General features: G+C 43.5%; 1 protein-coding gene across 2 annotated transcripts in view; it reads right to left on the bottom strand.

Moving 5' to 3' along the window:
- The window catches only part of snx30 (sorting nexin family member 30), a 129,273-nt gene that overhangs the window by 55,927 nt on the left and 48,694 nt on the right, over positions 1-24,652 (bottom strand). For both annotated transcript variants that reach the window (XM_073048613.1, XM_073048612.1), the window contains exon 2: positions 1,918-2,106. In XM_073048613.1, the coding sequence (XP_072904714.1) occupies positions 1,918-2,106 (189 nt within the window). The remainder of the gene's footprint in view (positions 1-1,917; positions 2,107-24,652) is intronic.

The following is a 24,652-nucleotide window of genomic DNA, read 5'->3' as shown; positions in this document are numbered from 1 at the left end:
AGCTTGAAGGTTAATTAAATACAGTACTTTTAAGAAGTCTTAGGTGCCCAAGACTTTTGCATAGTATTGTATTTGTCAATGTGGAGCAGAGCAGGAGTTTGTAAATCTGGCAGGAGCAAAGGATATTGGAAATGGCGAGGGTGAAGCACAGTGGGAGGGCTGTAGGATGAGTGGTGAAGTGCCAGTAAGTGGCATGAGTGTCAACACACCCAGCCCTGAGACACCAGACAAGATTATTTGATTCCAAACAATTAGTTTATTGATCACTGCCGAATGTCTCGGATGCTTCCCACTCCCTCCGCTCTCCCTGCCCCCTTCCCACTCTCAGTCCACAGAGGCTCACATCAGAATCAGGTTTATCATCAAATCATGAAATTTGTTTTTGTTTTACGGCAGTATTTTGTTATGCAGTACACTGCTGTCGCAAACAGCTTCTAACTAGTGACAGTCCCCTGCACCACAGTACAGTGCATGAGTCTTGGATATACACGCTCAATACCTTTGCACAGTCCTGTAAATTGTGGAGAAACATTTCTGGCTGTTAATTGTTGTGAAGGAACTTTTGAAACCAACAAATACTTTAAAGTCCAAAAAGAACAATTAAGGCAAGGGAGACAGTGTATTTTTCTTCTGCAGTCACATCATCTACTGTTCAACTATTCCCAATTACAGTGTATTCCAGTTAATTGGAACACATTGGGACCAGAACACATTTGGCCAAATTACATGGCTGCCCAACAGCCCAAGTTTCACAGAAATAGTTAAAAAGGCATATTTTAAAAAAAGACAAAACTACCATTTAACTGAGTAACAAATTATGTGCTTAAATGAAATACAAAATAAATTAGAACACTGCCAAAACTACTATAGTACTATAAAACTGTATTAGCCTCTAATAGTTAGAGGAATTCAGTGTATGCTGATGTGTTTTTTTGATTGGCTAATTAAACAAAATCAGCTCTGATACTAGTGCAGATTGTGGACAGCCTTCAAACAACACTTTTAATTATTGCATGCTCCAAATTTTCATTGCAATATTCATGATTGTCAATACTTTCAAATTCTTCATAGTTCCTAATCTGAAGTAGTCAAATCATTTCATTTTCACTCTTCATCATTTCTACCATCTCCAAGACTGAATGCTTGAAACAGTAGTAAGCAAAACAGTTCTGTCTTACTGTTCATTACTTGCCAATTATCAGTGACAAAAATCACAAAACACACCAATATCACAATTTAAAACCTGCTCGCTTGAAGCATGGTGTAGTGTCTAACGGCACGTTATGTGCATGCAACTGTCATTAATTAGAAAGTGTTTAGCAACAGTCTCCTGCACCAATTGAGAGGCATAGTGTCCCAGATAAACTAAGGGAATCCCAGCTATTTTCTCAATTTGTTTTTGTCCTTTAAGAGCTGTCCCAATTAACTACAACCACTGTACTTCATTTGTACCATTCTACTCTCTGATCCAAGAGAGATGATATCGTATTTCACAGCTTTTAAACAAGGGTAAGTAGTCTTTCATCAAGTCTGGAAAATTTTCAGGTGGCTGGGTTCTGTATCGACCAGAAGAATATTACATCACAATACAATGTGTCCATTGGATACCCAACTATTTGTGAACATTTAATCCCAAATGCAGTTCATTCCAGTTTAGCTGAAGGCACACATTTAACGAAAGGTTTTCAAATCTGCACAACAGCTCCTTGGTGGGTCTCAATACAAACTACACAAGGAGTGAACTAGACAACCTTTAACAATCTGCTCGGTGATTAATACTATTGACTACCTTCTCCTTCTACCCCCTCCTACTACTTCCATAGCTTCCCTGGTGGGATTTGAGTTCTTTACATAACTATTTCCAAGCCAAAAAAATACAGTGTATAGCAGGAAAATGAACAGTTCAATTATTCATACCTTTGTACTAACTCTGTAAGTGATGTAAGTCTCCATTGCAGACACATGTTTCTTTGGGTCATCAACTGTAACAAATAGATCTCTAGTTTCACCATCTAGCTCATCATCTAGCTGCAGTCTATTGAGAAGTGACGATGAAGAGGCAGGGCTTGATGTCTCCACCGGTGTCCCATTGGGCAATGTTAGATCCTGAAAGACAAGTCAACACTTAGCTGACCAGCATTAAAAATAGATTTGCTATTTACAAAACCCAAGATAACCAGAACTTCCACAATGATACACACAACCAACATTCCAACAGATAGATATGCAACTTTATTAATGCTTAAACATAGCAACGCTCACACAGCTCACGTACAATTTAACAGGACGCTAAACGACTAGGTATGCATTGTATTCTATTTTTCAAGAAACTGAAGCAGTTCAGAACTTGCAACCATGAATTCAGTAAGGCATTATGCTTTCTGAACTCTAAGAATATCTATGAGACATGTTACAGGTTCCAAAGGTTTAGACCACATGGATATTTCTATTAGTTATCTGTTTCATTTTTCATAGCCTCATAATCCCTTTCCTGAGCACGTTAGGCTAGCTTCAACTGAACAACAATATAGTGGTATCCATTAGTACCAGGCATGTTTCTTTCCTCTCAAAGATGCTAAACAGGTTAACATCGCCAGTGAGAGCTCCAGATCTTGGTGCCTTTGATACATGGTGCCACTTCAGCAAAAATATTACACAGCACATTAACCTTTACTTACCTACATCTTCTAGCAAGGTGCACAAGAATGAAGCTTCACAACTCCACTAAGTTTGAACAACTGAATTCATGTATCCAAATATTTTGAACATCTCCCATTTCATCCTCAAAAGGGGGGCAATTTGTGAATTTAAACTCTTCTGCTGGCAGACAGACATGTTCGTGCATAGACCCATCAAATGGTTCATATACTCATTGACTACTTTCCCACAAAGTATTCATCCTATAATAATCTAAAAACCTGTCTGCAGGGAGGCAAGCAGGAATACAATCTTCACACTCCCCTCCACCCCTCCGCCTCCAGCTATCAGTCACCAGCCAGTATCCCAAATCCAGCCCTGCCCACTAACACATCTATCATCTTACACCCCTCAGTCACCAATCACCTCAGACTTCCTTCTCACCATTCCCCTCTTTATACTGACCGTCTCTCAATTCCATGTTCAGTCCTGAGGGAAGGATGCTACCCAAAACATCAATTCCATACTTCTCATAGATGCTGCTCGATCCACCAAATTCCTCCTTTCCCATCTTACTGGTCTGCAGACAATCTTGGATCCTCAGGTGCCAAATGAAGTACAACTTAATAGCATTATGTTTGGTCCATATACATCCCTGCAGCAAAGATGCTGGCTTCTTACCACCATCTGCAACATTAACACTTCATCAGTACAGTATGAAAATACACAAAACAGCTCCATCCACTTACCAGCAAATAAGTAACTGTACACAAATATTCAAATTCAACCGAAACCTATCTCCAAGCATTCATGAATGTGCACTGAGAAATGCTAAAGCAAAACTTAAAACTTCTCAGCTATTCCATGCATTCATATATATTGCTTTATTTCCTTATAGCAACGTAGACAGTGCAGAAGAGATTCACCGAGATGTTGATTGGTTGCAGTTAAAAAAGGAGATTGGATAGGGTGGATTTATTTTCACTGAACCATTGAAGGTCAAGTGATGATTTTATCAGGGATTCATGAAATTATGAGGGATATAGACCACATTATAATGCAGATCATTGATATAGATAACAAAAAAAACTGCAGCATTTCACTAATCACAGCCCTCCAGGCAGAGAAGCAACCATCTAACACTCTCTGGCTTCTACAAAGCCAACATCTAATGCAATCTACAACCTCATCTTGAAAGCAGAGCACCAACCTTCTTGACCATCCTCCCACGTGGGACCTTGTCAAATGCCATGCTAATGCTATGTAGACAATATCCATTGCCTTGCTTCCATCAACTTTCCTGGTAACCTCAAAAAAAACTACAAGATTGATTAGACATGACCTACCACGCACAAAGCCATGCTGACTATCCCCAGTCAGTCCACGTCTATCCAAATACTCATATCAGTCACTTGGAATACCTTCCAATAACTTACCCACCACTGATGTCAGGCTCACCACCCTGTAATTCCCTGGTTTATTTTAAAAGGCTTTCCTAAACAGCAAAACATTAGCTATTCGCCAATCCTCCAGTGCCTCACCTGTTGCTAGGGATGATTTTAAATATCTCTGCTAGGCCCCTGCAATTTCAAAACTTGCTTCCCAGAGGGTCTGGGGAAAACACCTTCTCAGGGTTTTACACCCTGGGTATTTATCCACCCCAATTTACCTAAAGACAACAAACACCTCCTTCTCTGTAATCTGCATAGAGTGCTTGGCCTCACTTCTATAGATTGTGTCCATCTCCCCAGTAAATACAGATGCAAAAAGCCCATGCTAGATCTCCACCATCCCTTTTGGCTCCATGCATGGATTACCTCTCTTATCTTCCAGAGGAAGAACATTGTCCCTTGCAATCCTTCTGTTCTTAACACATCTGTAAAACCCCTTAAGATTCTCCCTTACCTTGTCTGCTTGAGCAACTTTGTGCTTTCTTTTATTCCTCCTGATTTCTTTGGTTCTCTTGCATCTCTTCTACTCAAGTACCACATTTGTTCCTACCTGCCTATACCTACTATACACCTTTTTTTCTTAACCAGGGCCTCAATATCTCTTGAAAACCAAGGTTCTCTAATTTTACCTTTTATCGTGACAAACAAATTCAAGCTCTGTACTCTCAAAATTTCAATTTTGAAGGCCTCCCACTTACCAAGTACACCTTTGCCAGAAAGCAGCCTATTCCAATCCACACTTGCGAGATCCTTTCTGACACCATCAAAATTGGCCTTTCTCCAATTTAGAATCTCAACCTGCTTATCAGACCTATCCTTTTCTGTATTTACTTTAAACTAAACGCAAAGTCTTTCCCAACACAAACTTCTGTCCCCTGCCATCTCATTCCCTAATAGGAGATCAAGTATTGCAGTCTTGCACTGGGACTGAAATGATTAAGGAAACTTTCTGGAACACATCCAACAAACTATATCCCACCTAGTCCTTTTATGGTAAACCATAAGGTCATTTGGCCCATTAAGGAACAGAGTTAGGTCATTTGGCCCATTAAGTCTGCTCTGCCATTCAGTCATGACTGATCCTTTTTCCCCACTCTACAACCTTCTTCCCATAACCTTTGATGCCATATCCAATCAAGAACCTCTGAGCTCTGCCTTAAATACACCCAATGACCTGGCCTCCACAGTTGCCTGTGGTAACAAATTCAATAAATTTACCAATCTCTGGTTGAAGAAATTTCTCAGCAGATTCAATTGGGAGAAGTGTACAGATGCAGTAGCTCATCATAAAGCAAGGCCGCTGAAGTTCTAAGTAAAAGGCAGAACACTGCCTAGCAGAGCAGTCAGAGTAGTAGGGCTTTGGCTCATTGGGGTTTTGGCGAGAACAGGAGGCAAGTTACTTCCATATATTTTTCCCCCTCTAACTTAAGAATAGTGGGTATGTCTGCAAGATCAGTTACTTCTCCCGGTGTCAGATATGGGCTATCCAGGGGACTTCCAGCCTCGCTGATGGCCACATCTGCGCCAGGTGCATCAAGCTGCAGCTCCTTAGAGACTGAATTAGAGAACTGGAACTGCAGCTCGATGACCTTCGGCTTGCTGGGGAAAGTAAGGAAGCAATTGATAGGAGCTACAGGCAGGTAACTCACACCAGGGCCCCACAGGAGATGAACAAGTGAGTGACTATCAGGAGAGGGAAGGGAGCGCATCACGTAGTGGAGAGCACCCCTGTGGCCATCCCCCTTAACAACAGACACTGAATTTTGAGTACTGTTGGGGGGGTGGGGGAGAACTGACCTACCTGGGGGAAGCAACAGCGGCCATGTTCTGGCCCAGAGTCTGGCCCTGTGGCTGAGAAGGGTATGGAACAGAAGAGGATGGCAGCAGTAATAGGGGACTCTATAGTTGGGGGGGGGGGGGGGGAGAAGAGAAACAGAGGCAATTCTATGGGCACGAAAAAGAAACATGGAAGGTGGTTTGCCTCACAGGTGCCAGAGTTCATGATGTTTCTGAATGCGTCCACAATATCCTGAAATGGGAGGGTGAGCAGCCAGAGTTCGTGGTACATGTTGATAGCAACATCACAGGTAGAAAAAGGGAGGTCCTGAAAGCAGAATACAGGGAGTTAGGAAGGAAGCTGAAAAGCAGGACCTCAAGGGTAGTTTTGTCAGGAATAGATAGATAGATAGATAGATAGATAGATAGATAGATAGATAGATAGATAGATAGATAGATAGATAGATAGATAGATAGATAGATAGATAGATAGATAGATAGATAGATAGATAGATAGATAGATAGATAGATAGATAGATAGATAGATAGATAGATAGATAGATAGATAGATAGATAGATAGATAGATAGATAGATAGATAGATAGATAGATAGATAGATAGATAGATAGATAGATAGATAGATAGATAGATAGATAGATAGATAGATAGATAGATAGATAGATAGATAGATAGATAGATAGACAGACAGACAGACAGACAGACAGACAGACAGACAGACAGACAGACAGACAGACAGACAGACAGACAGACAGACAGACAGACAGACAGACAGACAGACAGACAGACAGACAGACAGACAGACAGACAGACAGACAGACAGACAGACAGACAGACAGACAGACAGACAGACAGACAGACAGACAGACAGACAGACAGACAGACAGACAGACAGACAGACAGACAGACAGACAGACAGACAGACAGACAGACAGACAGACAGACAGACAGACAGACAGACAGACAGACAGACAGACAGACAGACAGACAGACAGACAGACAGACAGACAGACAGACAGACAGACAGACAGACAGACAGACAGACAGACAGACAGACAGACAGACAGACAGACAGACAGACAGACAGACAGACAGATACTTTATTCATCCCCATGGGGAAATTCAACTTTTTTTTTCCAATGTCCCATACACTTGTTGTAGCAAAACTAATTACATACAATACTTAACTCAGTAAAAAATATGATATGCATCTAAATCACTATCTCAAAAAGCATTAATAATAGCTTTTAAAAAGTTCTTAAATCCTGGCGGTAGAATTGTAAAGCCTAATGGCATTGGGGAGTATTGACCTCTTCATCCTGTCTGAGGAGCATTGCATCGATAGTAACCTGTCGCTGAAACTGCTTCTCTGTCTCTGGATGGTGCTATGTAGAGGATGTTCAGAGTTATCCATAATTGACCGTAGCCTACTCAGCGCCCTTCGCTCAGCTACCGATGTTAAACTCTCCAGTACTTTGCCCACGACAGAGCCCGCCTTCCTTACCAGCTTATTAAGACGTGAGGCGTCCCTCTTCTTAATGCTTCCTCCCCAACACGCCACCACAAAGAAGAGGGCGCTCTCCACAACTGACCTATAGAACATCTTCAGCATCTCACTACAGACATTGAATGACGCCAACCTTCTTAGGTTCTTAACCTTCTTATACTCACATGACAGTGAGTATAAGAATAGAATGAGGTGGCGGATAAATGAGTAGCTGAAGGACTGGAGTGGGGCTAGGGATTCAGATTTCTGGATTATTGAGACCTCTTCTGAGGCAGGTGTGACCTGTACCAAAAGGACGGGTTGCACTTGAATCTGAGGGAGACCACTATCCTGGCAGGGAGGTTTGCTAATGTTATTGGGGAAGGTTTAAACTAGATTTGCAGGGGGTGGGAACCGAAGTGAAGAGGCAGAGGATGGGGCACTTGGTGCAAAAATAGAGACAGTTTGTAGGCAGTTTGTGAGGAAGGACAGGCAGATGATGGAGCAAAGATGCACTCAGCCTGATGGTTTGAGATGTATAATTTTAATGTAAGGAGTATCTTAAAAAAGGCAGGTGAACTTAGAGCGTGAATCAATACATAGAACTATGATGTTGTTGCCATTACAGAGACTTGGATGTCTCAGTGTCAGGAATGGCTGCTGAGTATGCTGGGCTTTAGATGTTTCAAAAAGGTCAGGGAGGGAGGGAGGCAAAAGAGATGCAGACGTGGCATTGCTAATCAGAGATAGTGTCACAGCTGCAGAAAAGGAGTAAGCCACAGAGGGATTATGTACTGAGTCAGTGTAGGTGGAAGTAAGAAACAGGAAAGGGGCAGTAACTCTACTGGGTGCTTTTTTTAAAGACCCTCCAATAGTAAGAGATATCAAGGAGCAGGTAGGGAGGCAGATTCTGGAACGGTGCAATAATAAGGATTGTTGCAATGGGAGATTTTAAACTTCCCTAGTATTGACTGGCATCTCCTCAGAGCAAGAGGTTTAGATGGGGCGGAGATTGTTAGGTGCATTCATGAAGGTTTCTTGACGCAATATATAGATAAGCCAACTAGAGGGGAGGCTGTACTTGATCTGGCATTGGGAAATGAACTTGGTCAGGTTTCAAATCTCTCAGTGGGAGAGCATTTTGGAGATAGTGATCACAATTCTATCTCCTTCACCATAGCACTGGAGAAGGATAGAAGCAGACAATTTGTGAAAACATTTAATTGGGGTATGGGGAAAAGCATGATGCTAATTAGCAGGAACTTAGTAGCATAAATTGTGAGCAGATGTTCTCAGGGATATGCATGGCAGGGATATGCATGGCAGAAATATGGCAAATGTTTAGGGAAGATTAGAAACAGAAAACATATAGCACAATACAGGCCCTTTGGCTCACAAAGCTGGGCCGAACATGTCCCTACCTTAGAACTACCTAGGCTTTATCCATAGTCCTCTATTTTTTTTAAGCTCCACCTAGCCATCCAGGAGTCTCTTAAAAGACTCTATCGTTTCTGCCTCCATCACCGCCACTGGCAGCCCATTCCATGCACTCACCGCTCTCTGCGTAAAAAAAAACTTACCTCTGACATCTCTTCTGTACCAGCTTCCAAGCACCTTAAAACTATGTCTTCTCATGCTAGCCAATTCAGCCCTGGGGAAAAACATCTGACTATCCACATGATCAATGCCTCTCATTATCTTGTACATTTCTCATTCTCCGTTGCTCCAAGGAGAAAAGGCAGAGTTCACTCAACCTATTCTCATAAGGCAGGCTCCCCAATCCAGGCAACATCCATGCAAGATTTGCATGGTGTTCTGCATGGGTATGTTTCATTGAGGCAGGGAAAGGATGGTACGGTAAAAGAACCATGGTGTACAAAGGATATAAAAAATCTAGTTAAGAAGAAAAGCTTACGAAAGGTTCAAGAAACTAGGTACTGATAGAGTTCTAGAAAATTACAAGGTTACCAGGAAGGAGCTTAAGAATGAAATTAGGAGAGCTAGAAGGGACCATGAGAAGGCCTCGGCGAGCAGGATTAAGGAAAACCTCGAGGCATTCTACAAGTAAGTGAAGAGCAAGAGGATGAGTCGTGTGAAAATAGGACCAGGTTCAATAGTGGAAACATGTGCATGGAGTCAGAGGAGGTAGTGGAGGTTCTTTCTGAATGCTTTGTTTTCACCAGGGAAAAGGACCTTGGCAATTGTGGGAATGACTTACAGCAGACTGAAACATGAGCATATAGACATTAAGGAAGAAGATGTGCTGGAGATTTTGAAAGGTATTAACTTAGATAAGTCACCAGGACCTGACAAGATATACCCCAGACTACTGTGGGAAAAGAAAGAGACTGCTAAGCCTCTGACAATGATCTTTGCATCATCATGAGGGCCAGGAGAAGTACCAGAGGATTGGAGTGTTGCAAATGTTGTTCCCCTGTTCAAGTGGAGATAAATGAGGAAATTATAGACCAGTGACTCCTACTTCAGTGGTAGGCAAGTTGTTGGAGAAGGTCCTAAGGCAGGATTTATGAGCATTTGGAGAGACATCTGATTAGGCATGGTCAGCATGGCTTTGTCAAGGGCAGGTCGTGTCTTACGAGCCTGATTGAATTATTTGAGGAAGTAACAAAACACATTGATGAAGGTAGAGCAGTGGATGTAGTGTATATGGATTTCAGCAAGGCAAGTGCTTAACCAAGGATACCAATTAGTAATCAAAGAACTCAGTTTAGTTGCAATTTATTTCAATCAAGGCATCTTTTGAATCTATTAAAAGGACACAAAAAAATCTTTAAACATAAAACATATGAACATGATGCATTGAATGGTGGTAAATTAAGTATAATAAAAAATTTTTTTTAATGCAAACAGTCAATAAGTCACTGTGAAACTTGATGCTGTTTGTTGCTTGTCAGTATGGTCATGTGAAACACTCAGAATAAGGGGGAAAAATCCACTCGTGGGCCGGATAAGCATAGCATACCAATATTTGCTCATAGGCTGGTCAAAATACCTCAGAGGCTAGATCTGGCCTACCCCTGGTCTAAAAGGCTGTCAGAGGTTACAGCAGGACATCGATAGGATGCAGAACTGGGCTGAGAAATGGCAAATGGAGTTCAACCCAGATAAGTGTGAAGTGGTTCATTTTGGTAGGTCAAATTTGAAGACAGAAAATAGTATTAACGGTAAGACACTTGGCAGTGTGGAAGATCAGAGATATCTTTGGGTCTGTGTCCATAGGATGCTCAAAGCTGCTGTGCCGCTTGATAGCGTTGTTAAGAAAGAGTATGCTGTGTTGGCATTCATCAACCATGGGAATGAGTTCGAGAGCCATGAGGTAATGTTACAGCTATACAAGACCTTGGTCAGGCCCCACTTGGGGTATTGTGTTCTGTTCTACTCACCTCACTACAGGAAGAACATGGATACTACAGAAAGAGTGCAAAGCAGATTTACAAAGATGTTGCCTGGATTGGAAAGCTTGTCTTATGAGAATAGGTTGTGTGAACTTGGCCTTTTCTCCTTGGAGTGATGGAGGATGAGAGGCGACCTAATGGAGTTGTACAAGATGTGAGGCACAGATCATGTGGATAACCAGAGGCTATTTTCCCCCAGGGCTGAAATGGCTAACATGAGGGGGGATAGCTTTAAGGTGCTTGGAAGTAGATACAGAGGGGATGCCAGGGTCAAGTTTTTCGACACAGGTGGGTGCGTGGAATGCACTGCTGGCGACGGTGGTGGATGTGAATACAATAGGGTCTTTTAAGAAAATTAGATAAGTACATGGAGCTTGGGAAAATAGGGAGCTATGTAGTAGGGTAATTCCAGACAGTTTCCAGAGTAGGTTACATGGTCAGCACAACAGTGGGCCGAAGGGCCTGTAATGTGCTACAGATTTCTATGTTATGTTGTTTTAAATGGACACCCCTCTATCCTGAGGTTGCAACCTCTTGTCCTAGACTCCCTCACCATGGGAAACACCCTTTCCACATCTCCTGTCTAGGTTTCTATGAGGTCCTTTCCAAACCACCCCTCCTTCACCCTGCCAATCCTTCCAAATCCAGACTCAGAGCTATCAAATGTTCCTCATATTATAACCCTTTCATTCCTGGAATCATCCTTGTGAACCTGCTCCACGCCTGTACATCATTTCTTAGAAAGGAGCCCAAACTGTTCACGATACTCAAGGTGAGACCTCACCAGTGCCTTATAAAGCCTCAGCATCACATCCCTGCTCTATTCTGGGCTTCTTGAAATGAATGCTAACATGGCATTTGCCTTCCTCCACCGACTCCACTTGCAAGTTAACCTTTAGGGTGTTCTGCACAAGGACTCCCAAGTCCCTCTGCATCTCAGATTCCTGGATTTCTCCCCATTTGGAAAATAGTTCACATATTCATTTCTACTATCAAAGTGCATGAACATGCATTTTCCAACAAAGTATTTCATTTGCCAATGTCTTGCCCATTCTCCTAATCTGACTAAATCCTTCTACAGCCTACCTGTTTCCTCAACACTACTTGCTCCTCCAACAATCTTCATATCACAACCATCCAGGGCCCCAAAAAGTTCTTCCACGTGAGACGACACTTCACCTGTGAGATTGTAGGGGTCATATACTGTGTCCGGTGCTCCTGATGTGGTCTCCTGTACATCGGTGAGACCGGACATTGATAGGAAGATTCTTCGCAGAGCACCTACATTCCATCTGCCAGAAAAAGCAGGACCTCCCAGTGGCCACACTCAGGTTGGAGGAAAAGCACCTTATATTCTGTCTGGGTAGCCTCCAACCTGATGGCATGACATCAATTTCTCAAACTTGCGGTAATGCCCCCCCTTTAGCATTCCCCATCCCCATTTCCTCCTCACCTTATTTCCTTGCCTGCTCATTGGCTCCCTCTGGTGCTCTTCCTCCTTTTCTTTCTCCCATGGCCTTCTATCATCCATCAGACTCCCCCTTCTCCAGCCCCATACCTCTTTCACCAACTTCCCAGCTCTCTACTTCACTCCTCCCTCTCCCAGTTTCACCTATCACATTGTGTTTCTCCCTCCCCCCTTCCACCTTTTAACTCTACTCAGCTTTCCCCCCCCCCCCCCCCAGTCCTGCTGAAGGGTCTTGGCCCAAAATGTCGACTGCACTCTTCCAAAGATGCTGCCTGGCCTGCTGAGTTCCTACAGCATTTGCAGATTTTCTCTTCTTCATATCATCTGCAAACTTGTCAATAAAGTCATCTATTCCATCATCTGAATCATTGATATATAACATGAAAAGTAGTGGTCCCAACACAGACCCCTGTGGAACACCACTGGTCACTGGCAGCCAACCAGTAAAGGATTATTTTATTCCTACTCACCGCCTCCTACTAATCAGCCAATACTCTAACCATGCCAGTAATTTTCTTGTAATGCCAGGGCTCTTAACTTGCTAAGCAGCTTCATGTGTGGCACCTTGTCAAAGGCCTTCTCACAGTCCAAATATACAACATCCACTGCATCCCCTTTATCTATCCTACACGTAACCGCCTCAAAAATTTCCAACAGGTTTGTCAGGCAAGATTTTTGCTCAAGAAAGCCATGCTGCCTTTGTCCTATCTTGACCTCATCCTTTAACAACTGACTCCAACATCTTCCCAACCACTGAGGTCAGGTCAACCGGTCTATAATTTCCTTTCTACTGCTTTCCTCCTTTCTTAAAAAGTGGAGTGACATTTGCAATTTTCCAGTCCTCTGGCATGTTGCCGAAGTTCAATGATTTTTAAAAGATCATTACTAATGCCTCCACAATCTCTACCACTACCTCTTTCAGAATCCTTAGGTGCAGTCCATCTAGTCCGGGTGACTTATGTACTGGGTCTTTCAGCTTTTTGAGCAGCTTCTCCCTTGTAATAGCAACTGCACTCACTTCTCTTCCCTCACACCAGTTCAACATGTGGCACAATGCTAGTGTCTTCCACAGTGAAGACATGCAAAATACTCAGTTTATCTGCCATCTACTTGGTCCCCGTTATTATTTCTCTGGTCTCATTTTCTAGCAGTCCTATATCCACTCATCTCATTGTTTTTTTAAAAAAAACATTGTTGAAAAAGTTTTTACTAGCGACTTTGATATTGTTTGCTAGCTTGCTTTAATATTTCAATCTTTCCCCTCCTAATGATTCTTTTAGATGCCCCCTGTAGGGTTTTTAAAGCTTCCCAATCCTGCCTTCTCACTACAGGTAGTCCCCGAGTAACGAACGTCGGACTTACAGACAACTCGTACTTACGAACCAAGGAAAGTGAACGCCGTCCGCCATTTTAAGTTGGATGGCAACGCCATCCGTCATTTTAAGTCATTGCCGTTGACACTGTATTGAGTGTTTAACTTTGTATTTGGCTTAAATTTTTCTTAGTAAGAATCACCCTGACCCTGCACCCACCCACCCCCGCCCCCCGTTCCAGCCGGGCTCGAGAACGGAGGTTTCTGAGTTCGATCCAGTGAGAGACCGCTCCTGTGCCGGGTTGATGTCGAGCTCGCTATTCGACCTCAAAAAAAACACTGCCACCTCCAGTTTAAATTCCCACAGGGAATATCGTGGATGATCAAATACCCAAACCCAGCGCAGCCCCCACTTGTCCCATTTAGCCTGTCTCAATGCAGTAGTCCTTAGGACCCTGCAGACCTCGGGAGCCAGCGCAGCTCGGGACCTGCCGCCCACAACGTTTCTGTTCCGTTGACGGGAAGCGATTGTGATTGAAAATAAAGAGGAAATAATAAAGCGTTTGGAAAGAAGTGAAATGCCATCGGTCATTGGAAAAGCGTCAAGCTACAGTCGGTCAACGATCAGAACAATTTTAAAGGATAACGGATAAAGTGAGAATAATGGAGCATGTGAAAGACCCTGCCCCGATGAAAGCTACTTATTACTAAGCAATGCAGTGGTTTAATTATTGGCATACATTTCTTAAGTGTTTTATATGCATATTTGACTAACTGACGCTAAATAATACCGGATGTACTTGCTCCAACTTACGTACAAATCCGACTTAAACACAGACACAGGAACGGAACTTGTACGTAACCCGGGGACTGCCTGCAATTTTTGCTTTGTTATATGCCCTCTTTTGCTTTTACATTTGCTTTGACTTCCTTTGCCATCCATGGTTGTACTATTTTAACACTGAGTATTTCTTTGTTTTTGAAATACATCTATCCTGCATCTTCCTAATTTTTCCTAGAAACTCACGCCATTGCTGATCTGTTGTCATCCCTGCCAATACCTTGTTTACTTTGGCCAACTCCCCTCTCATACCACTATAATTTCCTTTACTCCACTGAAATACTGCTACATCAGTCTTTAACTTCTCCCCATCAAATTTCAAGTTGAACTCAATCATATTGTAATCACTGCTTCCCAAGGGTTCTCTTACCTTAAGCTCCCTCATTGTCTGTTTCATAACACCCAATCCAGTATAGCTGATCCCCTCCAGTAGGCTCAATAACAAACTGCTCTAAAAAGCCATCTTGTAGGCATTCAACAAACTCGAGATCCATTACCAACCAGATTTTCCCCAATCGATCTGCATGTTGAAATCTCCCATGACCATCATAACACTGCCTTTTTGACATACCTTTTCTATTTTCTTTTGTATCTTTGGTCCATATCCAGTGGAGTTCTAGTCAATATGTGAAAAGTTGATATCACCTAGTATAACAACCTTACAATTCCTGCAACAGTCTGCAATCTCACTACAGAACTTCAGCTTTGTCAGGCACGTAAAAGAAATAGACTGCAAGTTCCAAACTGGGACATTATATCTCAGCCTAAAACCCATAGTGCACTAGGAAGCAAAGAGAATAAATGCTCACATAAAGCAAGCCTCAAAAGTGAAGCTATAATTAGCTTGGTATATTGCTCACAAGATTACAGAAAACTGGATTGGGAACTTCAAATACTGGCACAGAAGGCGGAGCTAAGATGGCGCCAAATGGTTGCTTCTTTGAGCTCATCCGCGGAAACAGTTTAAATTTCTCTCCTTAATGTCTTTTTCCCTCTTCAAGATGGCTGGGGCTCTATTGAAGCCCCTGATCTGCAACAGCACTCAAACTATCCCCCCCCCTGCCCCCCGCCATTGTGGATGAGTTCCGCTCTTGGAGCTCACCAACTGATCCACAGCAGGCAGAAGACCAGAGCAGGGTGTCCACGAAGAGGAGGAGGAATTCACACAATTCCTCCGTCTCCGCCGCATCTACTCTCAGGATGAGGCTTCTCATTCCAGACCTAACCAATTCCCCTCTACCACCACTCTCCTCCGTCTAGCCGAATTAGTTCTTACTCTCAATAATTTCTCCTTTGGCTCCTCCCACTTTCTCCAAACCAAGAGTGTAGACATGGGCACCCGAATGGGTCCCAGTTATGCCTGCCTTTTTGTTGGCTTTGTGGAACAGTCCATGTTCCAAGTCTATACGGGTATCCATCCCCCTCTTTTCCTTTGCTACACTGACGACTGCCTTGGCGCTGCCTCCTGCACGCATGCTGAGCTCGTTGACTTCATTAACTTTGCCTCCCACTTTCACCCTGCCCTCAAATTTACCTGGTCCATTTCCGACACCTCCCTCCCCTTTCTTGATCTTTCTGTCTCCATCTCTGGAGACGGCTTATCTACTGATATCTACTTTAAGCCTACAGACTCTCACAGCTACCTGGACTATTCCTCTTCCCACTGTCTCTTGCAAAAATGCTATCCCCTTCTCACAATTCCTCCGTCTCCGCCGCATCTGCTCTCAGGATGAGGCTTTTCATTCTAGGACGAAGGAGATGTCTTACTTTTTTAAACAAATGGGCTTTCCTTCTTCCACCATCAACTCTGCTCTCAAACGCATCTCTCCCATTTCCCACACATCTGCCCTCACCCCATCCACCCGCCACCCCACTCGGGATAGGGTTCCTCTTGTCCTCACTTACCACCCCACCAGCCTCCAGGTCCAACGTATAATTCTCCGTAACTTCCGCCACCTCCAATGGGATCCTACTACCAAGTACATCTTTCCCTTCCCCTCCTTTCTGCTTTCCGCAGGGATCGCTCCTTACACGACTCCCTTGTCCACTCGCTCCCCTCCCATCCCTTCCCACCGATCTCCCTCCTGGCACTTATCCTTGTAAGCGGAACAAGTGCTACACCTGCCCTCACACTTCCTCCCTCACCACCATTCAGGACCCCAGACAGTCCTTCCAGGTGAGGCGACACTTCACCTGTGAGTCAACTGGTGTGGTATACTGCGTCCGGTGCTCCCGGTGTGGCCTTTTATATATTGGTGAGACCCGATGCAGACTTGGAGACCATTTCGCTGAACACCTACGCTCGGTCCGCCAGAGAAAGCAGGATCTCCCAGTGGTCACACATTTTAATTCCACGTCCCATTCCCATTCTGATATGTCTATCCATGGCTTCCTCTACTGTCAAAATGAATCCAAACTCAGGACTTTTGACAATTCAATGCGATCTCAGACATGTTAGCCAAGAGCCAAATTACATTCATGGTATAACAGGGGTCCACACCTCCCATTCACTCAGCCAGAGAAAAAGAACACAGCAACCCAAACAAGAGTGTACGAATGGAAGTACAGTATAAAATTCAACAGATATGGAAAACAGATTTTCAAACCTAAGCTTTTTACCTTTTGTTTTTTAAAAAAGTGTGGAGCTGTTCTCTTCCTCCTCCCCCCCCCCCCCCACCCCCTAACAATGGGAAATGAAGAATGAAGTGAGGCTCTGGGCTATCAATAGGCTGATTTTGCACAGGTCCAATAAAAAGAGAGGATGTGTATGTGGAGCAGCCATAGCTGGAGAGGTTGTGCTTTGGCTCAACAGGCTTGGGCAAGCACAGGTGGAGGTTCTAAGTAAAAAAGTTTCTAGCAAGTTTTTTTCTCCATTAGTACATAGTGAGTGCACTGAAAATGGATCCAGATGTAGTGGTACATTCCTTGTGTGAGATCTGGGAAATTTGGGAGATAATCAGAAGTGCATCGAGCTACAGCTCCTCAGAGACCATGCCAAGTGTAACCCCCTGGGTCGCCTCAGGCTCGCTCAGCTCATTCTCGTCTAGGGGGAGCAGCCTTCGGCCCCGCCAAACTGGGTAATCAGCTGGTGTGGATGCTGTGCGATGTCCCCGCCTCGCCCAAAAACAGACAGTACACCATATGCGATTAAATGAGTACAATTTATAAAGGTTACTATAACTAAGTGATTAATAACGATACCGTATATATGAAGGAAAAACAATAAAGAAAAGGCGCCAAACTTATCAAAGTCCAAACCACTTCGTGCACAACCGTTGGAGCTCAATTACTGAAGTCTTCTGGCCACCATTCAATCCCCTCCGAACTCCTCAACTCGCAGCTTAGGACCACCCGAAGTGGTCAACCAAGCACATCTAGCTTTATCTCCTCTCCTCGGAGTACCTCCTGGCCTTGGACGCCCGCTTGGGGTCCGTTCCTCGCCCAGCTTACAGCATCGCATCCTCTCTCTCTCAACCCCTCACGCCGATCTCCCCAAAAGCCCGCCAACAATAGCTTACAGACTCAGAAGAAAGAACAACATTAATCCCAATTGGTTTACAAAGGAATACAATTCTCATTATCGGTAAATTTTAACCCAAACAAGCTTCCAGCACTCTCTCGCAACAAAGAAGCATTCCTGCTTTTAACAAAAGAAGCCATTTTGATTACATACACAGTTACAAAGAAAAAAGAAGAAACCCCCTTTACACTAGGAACAGAAATTGCAGCTGGATGACATTAGGCTCATAGAAAAATATGATAGATATGACCCACATGGAGGTAGTCACCCCCAGGTTGCAGGAGGAAGGTACCAGGATGACTGTCAGGAAGGGGAATAGACAGCTACTACAGAACACCCTTGTGGCTGTTGTTAGGGGAGATGACCTATTGAAGAAAGCTATAGCGACCAGATCTCTGGCAGAGAGTCTGGCCCTGTGGCTCAGGTGGGGTGGGAAGAAGAGGAGTGCAGTCGTGATTCCACAATTAGAACAGAAAGCAAATTTTGTGGAATGAAAGAAACCCAGGTGCCAAGGTCAGGGACGTCTCAGATCATGTCCATGCCATTCACCCTGCAGTTTGAGATAGAGAAAGTAAAACTGAATGTATCAATATGCAGAAAGCAGAAAGAGGTGGTGAGGGGGGGGGGGGGAGAAGGACCTACCACCCCACCAGCCTCCGGATCCAACATATAATTCTCCATAACTTCTGCTACCTCTAACAGGATCCCACTGCCAAGCACATCTTTCCCTCACCCCTCCCTTTCTGCTTTCCACATGGATCGCTCCCTAAGCAACTCCCTTGTCCATTCATACCCCAGCTCCCCATCCCTTCCCACCAATCTCCCTCCTGGCACTTATCCTTGTAAACTGAACAAGTGCTACACCTGCCCTTACACTTCCTCCCTCACCACCATTCATGGCCCCAGACAGTCCTTCCAGGTGAGGCGACCCTTCACCTGTGAGTCGGCTGGTGTGGTATACTGCGTCCGATGCTCCCGGTGTGGCCTTTTATATATTGGTGAGACCCGACGCAGACTGGGAGACCGTTTCGCTGAACACCTACACTCTGTCCGCCAGAGAAAGCAGGATCTCCCACTGGCCACACATTTTAGTTCCACGTCCCATTCTGATATGTCTATCCATGGCCTCCTCTACTGTCAAGACAAAACCACACTCAGGTTGGAGTAACAACACCTTATATTCCATCTGGGTAGCCTCCAACCTGATGGCATGAACATTGATTTCTCTAACTTCCGTTAATGCCCCTCCTTACCCCATCCCTAATTATTAATTTTTAATATTTTTTGTCTCTCTTTCCCTCACAATAACTCTTTGCCTGTTCTGCATTTTTCTCTGGCGCTCCTTTCCCTCTTTCTTTCTTCCAAGGCCTTCCATCCTATGATACTCCCCCTTCTTTAGCCGTGTATCCCTTTTGCCAATCAACTTCCCAGCTCTTAGCCTCATCCCTCCCCCTCCTGTCTTCTCCTATCATTTTGGGTCTCCCCCTCCCCCACCCACTTTCTAATCTCTTTTTTCTGTTAGTCCTGACAAAGGGTCTCAACCCGAAAAGTCGACTGTACTTCTTCCTATTGATGCTGACTGGCCTGCTGCATTCCACCAGCATTTTGTGTGTGTTGCTTGAATTTCCAGCATCTGCAGATTTCCTCGTGTGTGCGCACACAATATAGCAAAAATTAGTGAGAAGGTACAGTATTGGAAAGCTTTTAAGAATCAACAGAAGGCAATTAAAGCCATCAAGAGAAAAGATGAAGTATGAAGGCAAGCTAGCCAATGATTTAAAAGAGAATTCCTAAAGTTTTTTCCCCCCAAGATGTATAGAAGAAATAGTGGATAGTGAACTGCTGGAGATGTAGTATTAAGGGACAAAGACATAGCAGACAAACTTAAGTATTTTGCGTCTGGCTTCACTGTGACCACACTCGCAGAATGCCAGAAATGAGAGTGTGTCAGGGGCAGAAGTGAGTGTAGCTGGTATTACTAAGGTGCTTCAGAAGCTTAAAGGTCTGAAGTCGCCTGAACCAGATGGACTACACCCCAGGGCTCTGAAAGAGGTAGCTGAAAAGATTGTGGAGATATTAGTAATGATCTTTCAAGATTCACTAAATTCTGGAATAGCTCCTGAGGTGAGAAAATTGCAAATGTTACTCCATTCTTTAAGATGTAAAGGAGGCAGAAGAATGGAAATTATAGGATAGTTAGCTCAATTTCAGTGGTTAGAAATTTGTTGGTGTCTATTAAGGATGAAATTTTGAGATGCTTGGAGGCACATGATAAAATATGCCAAAGTTAGCATGTTTTCTAGTGGGGAAACTGACAAATCTGTTGGAATTCTTTAAGGAAATAAAAGGCAGGATGTTGTATAAATGTATTTTCTAAAGGTCACAGACAAGGTAACAAGAGCCCATGGTATTACTGGAAAGGTCCTAACATGGATAGAGCATTGACTGACTGGCAATGAGTGGGAATAAAGGGGACCTTTTCTGGTTTGCTGCCAGGGTCAATGTTGGGACTTCTTTTTATGTTGTGTCAATGATTTGGATGAAGGAATTGACATCTTTGTGTACAAAGCTAGGTAATGTTGAGGAAGCAGGGTGCCTGCAGACAGACTTAGATTGGGGGAAAATGAGGAAACAAGTATCAGATGGAATATAATGTAGGGGGTGCATGGTCACACACTTTGGCAGATGGAATAAAAGTGTGGACTATCTTCAAAATGAGGAGAAAATTCAAAAATCAGAGGTGCAGAGGGACTTGGAAGTTTTTGTGCAGGATTCCCTAAAGGTTAACTTGCAGGTTGAGTTGGCGGTAAGGAAGGCAAATACAACGTTAGCATTCATTTTGAGAGAATTAGAATACAAAAGCAAGGATGCAATGTGAGGTTTTATAAGGCATTGGGCAGACTGCATTTTGTGAGTAGTCCTGGGCCCCTTAGCTAAGAAGTGATGTTCTGAATTTGGAGAGGGTCCAGAGAAATTTCACAAGAATGAATCTGAGGCATGAAGTCTATCTGTGTAAGGGGTGGGTGGGTAAAGGCAGGGGTCCCCAACCTTTTTTGCACCGCGGACCGGTTTAATATTAACAATATTCTTGCGGACCGGCCAACCCGGGTTGGGGGGAGGGGGAGGGAGGGGGTGTTAATCACGACCAGAATATAGGTGATAAGTAAACTATAGGTCACTTACAAGTGGCTAATACACTCAATTTCATTTCCAAAAGGGTTTATCCAACAAATTTAATATTAAACACGCAGCGCGTGTTTCCCTCGCATGAATATAGTGATAAGTCAATCATACATCACTTATAAGTCAATAGCATCATAGCATTTTAAGTAACGTTTGTATATTAAAAACAGCACATATTTTCCTTGTATGAACATATAAAATCACTGCAACACACCAATATCGCTGAATCAGTGGGAGCCCTGGGCTTGTTTCCCTGCAACAAGATGGTCCCATCGAGGGGTGATGGGAGAAAGCAATACTCGAAGGGGGTTCCTTTTGTCCAGTCTATTCCGCAATGTAGTTTTCATTGCATTCATTGCAGAAAACCCTGCTTTGCAGAGATATGATGTTGGAAATGGAAGCAACGTTTTCAGTGCTTTCGTGACTATCTCAAGATATTCAGCCTTGACTTTGATCCAGAATGCCGGCAGAGATGTTATGTCAAACATACTTTTCAGCCCACTATCATTTGCAAGCTCTAGGAGTTGATCTTCTTCCTGCGCTGACGTGGATGATTCACCAGGAACATTCACAAATGGATCACAGACCCATTCCTTTGCACATCTTGGGTCATTTGCAGTTGGGAAGTAACGCTCGAATTCTAACGACAGCGAAGAAAGGTGATCGCGTACCAGCTATGAGAAGGACGGTGCAGCCTCAGTCTCTCCCAAAATCCCAGCTAATGTTGGGAACATGTCAAATATGTCCCTGTCCACTCGCTGTCCCCACAGATCCAGTTTGGCTTTGAAAGCAGACACTTTATCTGCCAACTTGAAGACAATTGTCATTCTCCTCTGAAGAGACAAATTGAGTTCAATAAGCAGGTTGAAGATGTCACACAGATCAGGCAGTTTTGCTATCCACTGCTCGTCACATGGTGACTCGTTAAGCCATTCCAACAGCTTCGATGTCCTCCACTATGCCATCAATTCTCCTTGAAACTGTGGTGGCTGAAAGAGAAACCTATGCCATCTTGTTACCTGAAGCTTCTCCAAACAGTTCACAGCACATGTCCTTGGCAGCAGGCAGAATCCATTCCTCACCAACAGTGAGAGGCTTCTTAGCCTTAGCAATATGGCTAGCCACTAAGTACGACGCTCTCAGAGCAGCAGCATTTGTGGAGGTGGTGGCTCTCAGCACTTGCTTCTGTCCCGCTTGCTCACATTATTTCCACTCAAAAAACTCAAACGAGTTTGTCTTTAAGTGCAGGGTGCTTGGACTCAAGGTGTCAAAGTAGTTTTGAGGGCTTCATTGCCTCATTAGACAGCTTGTCTCCACAGATCACACACAGGAGTCTTGGAGCGTGCGAGTCACCGGTCGCATTAAAGCCATATTTTATGTACGAGTCATCGTATTTTCTGTTGAAGGGAGCTTTCTTTTTAGTCTGGGCCTCAGTTGTCTCTGCGTTATCATCATCGTTAGGCTTTTTATGTCCCTACCACCTCTTCCAAAGAAACTCGAGCGACATTTGTTTTTTCGCTCATTGAGTAAGTTGTAGGTTAATGACCGACTGATGACCTCACATGCATAATGACCTCACATGCGTTCAAGTTCAACAGGGGGCATGAGAGGGAATGAGGAAAGGTGCAGCTGACTCATATCATTTCATATAACCAAATCATATCATTCCTTCGCAGCCTGGTAGCACATGCTTTGCGGCCCGATACCAGTCCAGGGCCCAGTGGTTGGGGACCACTGGGTAAGGGGTTTGTATTTCTGTTGTTTTGTTGCTGTTCTCCTGAACACTTCAGCGTGCTCTGTTGGTGCTGGAATGTGTGGCGACATTACAGACCCTTTAAACCACTGAGGCTACATAGACCATGTACAACACATTTACAATAATGCTACACTAATCTCTTTTCTCCACATTCTCATCCACACGCCCTCAGATTTTACCACTCATTTGCACACTATATACATGGAAACAAACCAAAGCAGAAGAAAGTACACATATACCCAGTGAGAACATGCAAACTCCATGCAAAAAGAGACCTAGGTCAGACCACAAGACATAGAAGCAGAATTAGGCCGTCCGGCCCATCGAGTCACCACATTCCAAATGGCCAATTTATTATCACTCTCAACCCCATTGTCCCACCTTCTCCCTGTAACCTGACACCCTGACAAATCAAGAATCTTTCGAGCTCCTTTTTAAATATACACAATGACTGGCCTCTGCAGCCATCCATTGCAGTGAATTCCAGACTCACCACTCTCTAGCTGCAAGACTGAACCAAAGTCTCCAGTGCTGTGAGATGGCAGATATAAAAGTTGTGCCACTGTGCCCACCCACAAATACACAACATAATCACCAACCTGCATTCTGAACACAAATAAATGCAAATGTATTTTGAACACAAACATCCAACTGACACTACTTAAAAACTGTTCGCTCTAAGCAGTGTAGTGTATTATGGCCATGTAAGTGCACGTGACTGACACTAGTTAGAAATTGTTCAGCAACAGTCTCCTGGTTCAACTAAGTGGCATAGTGTCCAAAATAAACATAGGGAATACTGACTATTTTCTTGATTTAGTTTTTGTTCTTTAAGAGTTTTACTAAATAAACTTTATCCAATTACCAATGGCTCAATTTACTGTAATCCTCTGTATCCTATATACCTTTACTTTTATTCTTTACTAGTTAGAAACCTGCAATCCTTTGTTCTATTTTCTATATTAAAACAGCAAAGAATAAATTTAGAGCTGGACTTTAAATTTATGTTCAATTTTATGAGCTTGATATTTACAGGTAACACCAGTGACTAGATTTAACCAGCTCCCTTCACAGTTCAGTCCTTGCCACCATTTTTTCCTCGTTTTGAATCTCTACCAATTCAGAACCAATTTGTTTTTTTAAAATAAAACAATGAGTAGCATATTAGTCAACAAGTCCACTTTGGGAATTGATCAAACATTAACCCAGGTTTTGCTGCAGTTAGACTGTAAACCAGTTTCTTCACAGCCTTCAGTTCCAAAAAGAGCTCAAAGTAAATGATACCAGGAGAATCTTGGTCTCTGGAAACTGAACTACAGGACCAACAGAAGACAGTGTGAACTGCAGCCCATACAGCCGCATAGACGCTTCCCAGTCAGAAAGCTGGTGATCAAAAGCTCATCATGATAATCACAGTTCTAAGCTTACACTTCAGGATTGATGATCTTTAAGTTTTAGCATAGCCAGCTACTGCATTACCAAGTTCTCCACTACCAACATCCTGGGGGTCACCACTGGTCAGAAAGTCAAGACCATACATGCAAGTGGCTATAGGAGAAAGTCTGACAGCAAGTGACACTCCATAAAATACAGAACAAACAGCCCACTTTACTGGTACACCTCCATGATACTATACATCCATAAAATGTACTAATATTAATTATCCACATTACTCCAGTGGCAATAACTAACCAGAAAACGACAAAGGTTTCAGGCAAACATGAACAATGCAATCTGCATTTTTTCCTCCACTCCCCCCCCCCCCAAAGTTACACCCCTTCCTGACTT

Source organism: Hemitrygon akajei, chromosome 6, assembly GCF_048418815.1.
Source record: "Hemitrygon akajei chromosome 6, sHemAka1.3, whole genome shotgun sequence".
In the NCBI taxonomy this organism is placed as follows: domain Eukaryota; kingdom Metazoa; phylum Chordata; class Chondrichthyes; order Myliobatiformes; family Dasyatidae; genus Hemitrygon; species Hemitrygon akajei.
Note: the sequence above shows the minus strand (reverse complement) of the source record. Positions and strands in the feature narration are given on the sequence as shown.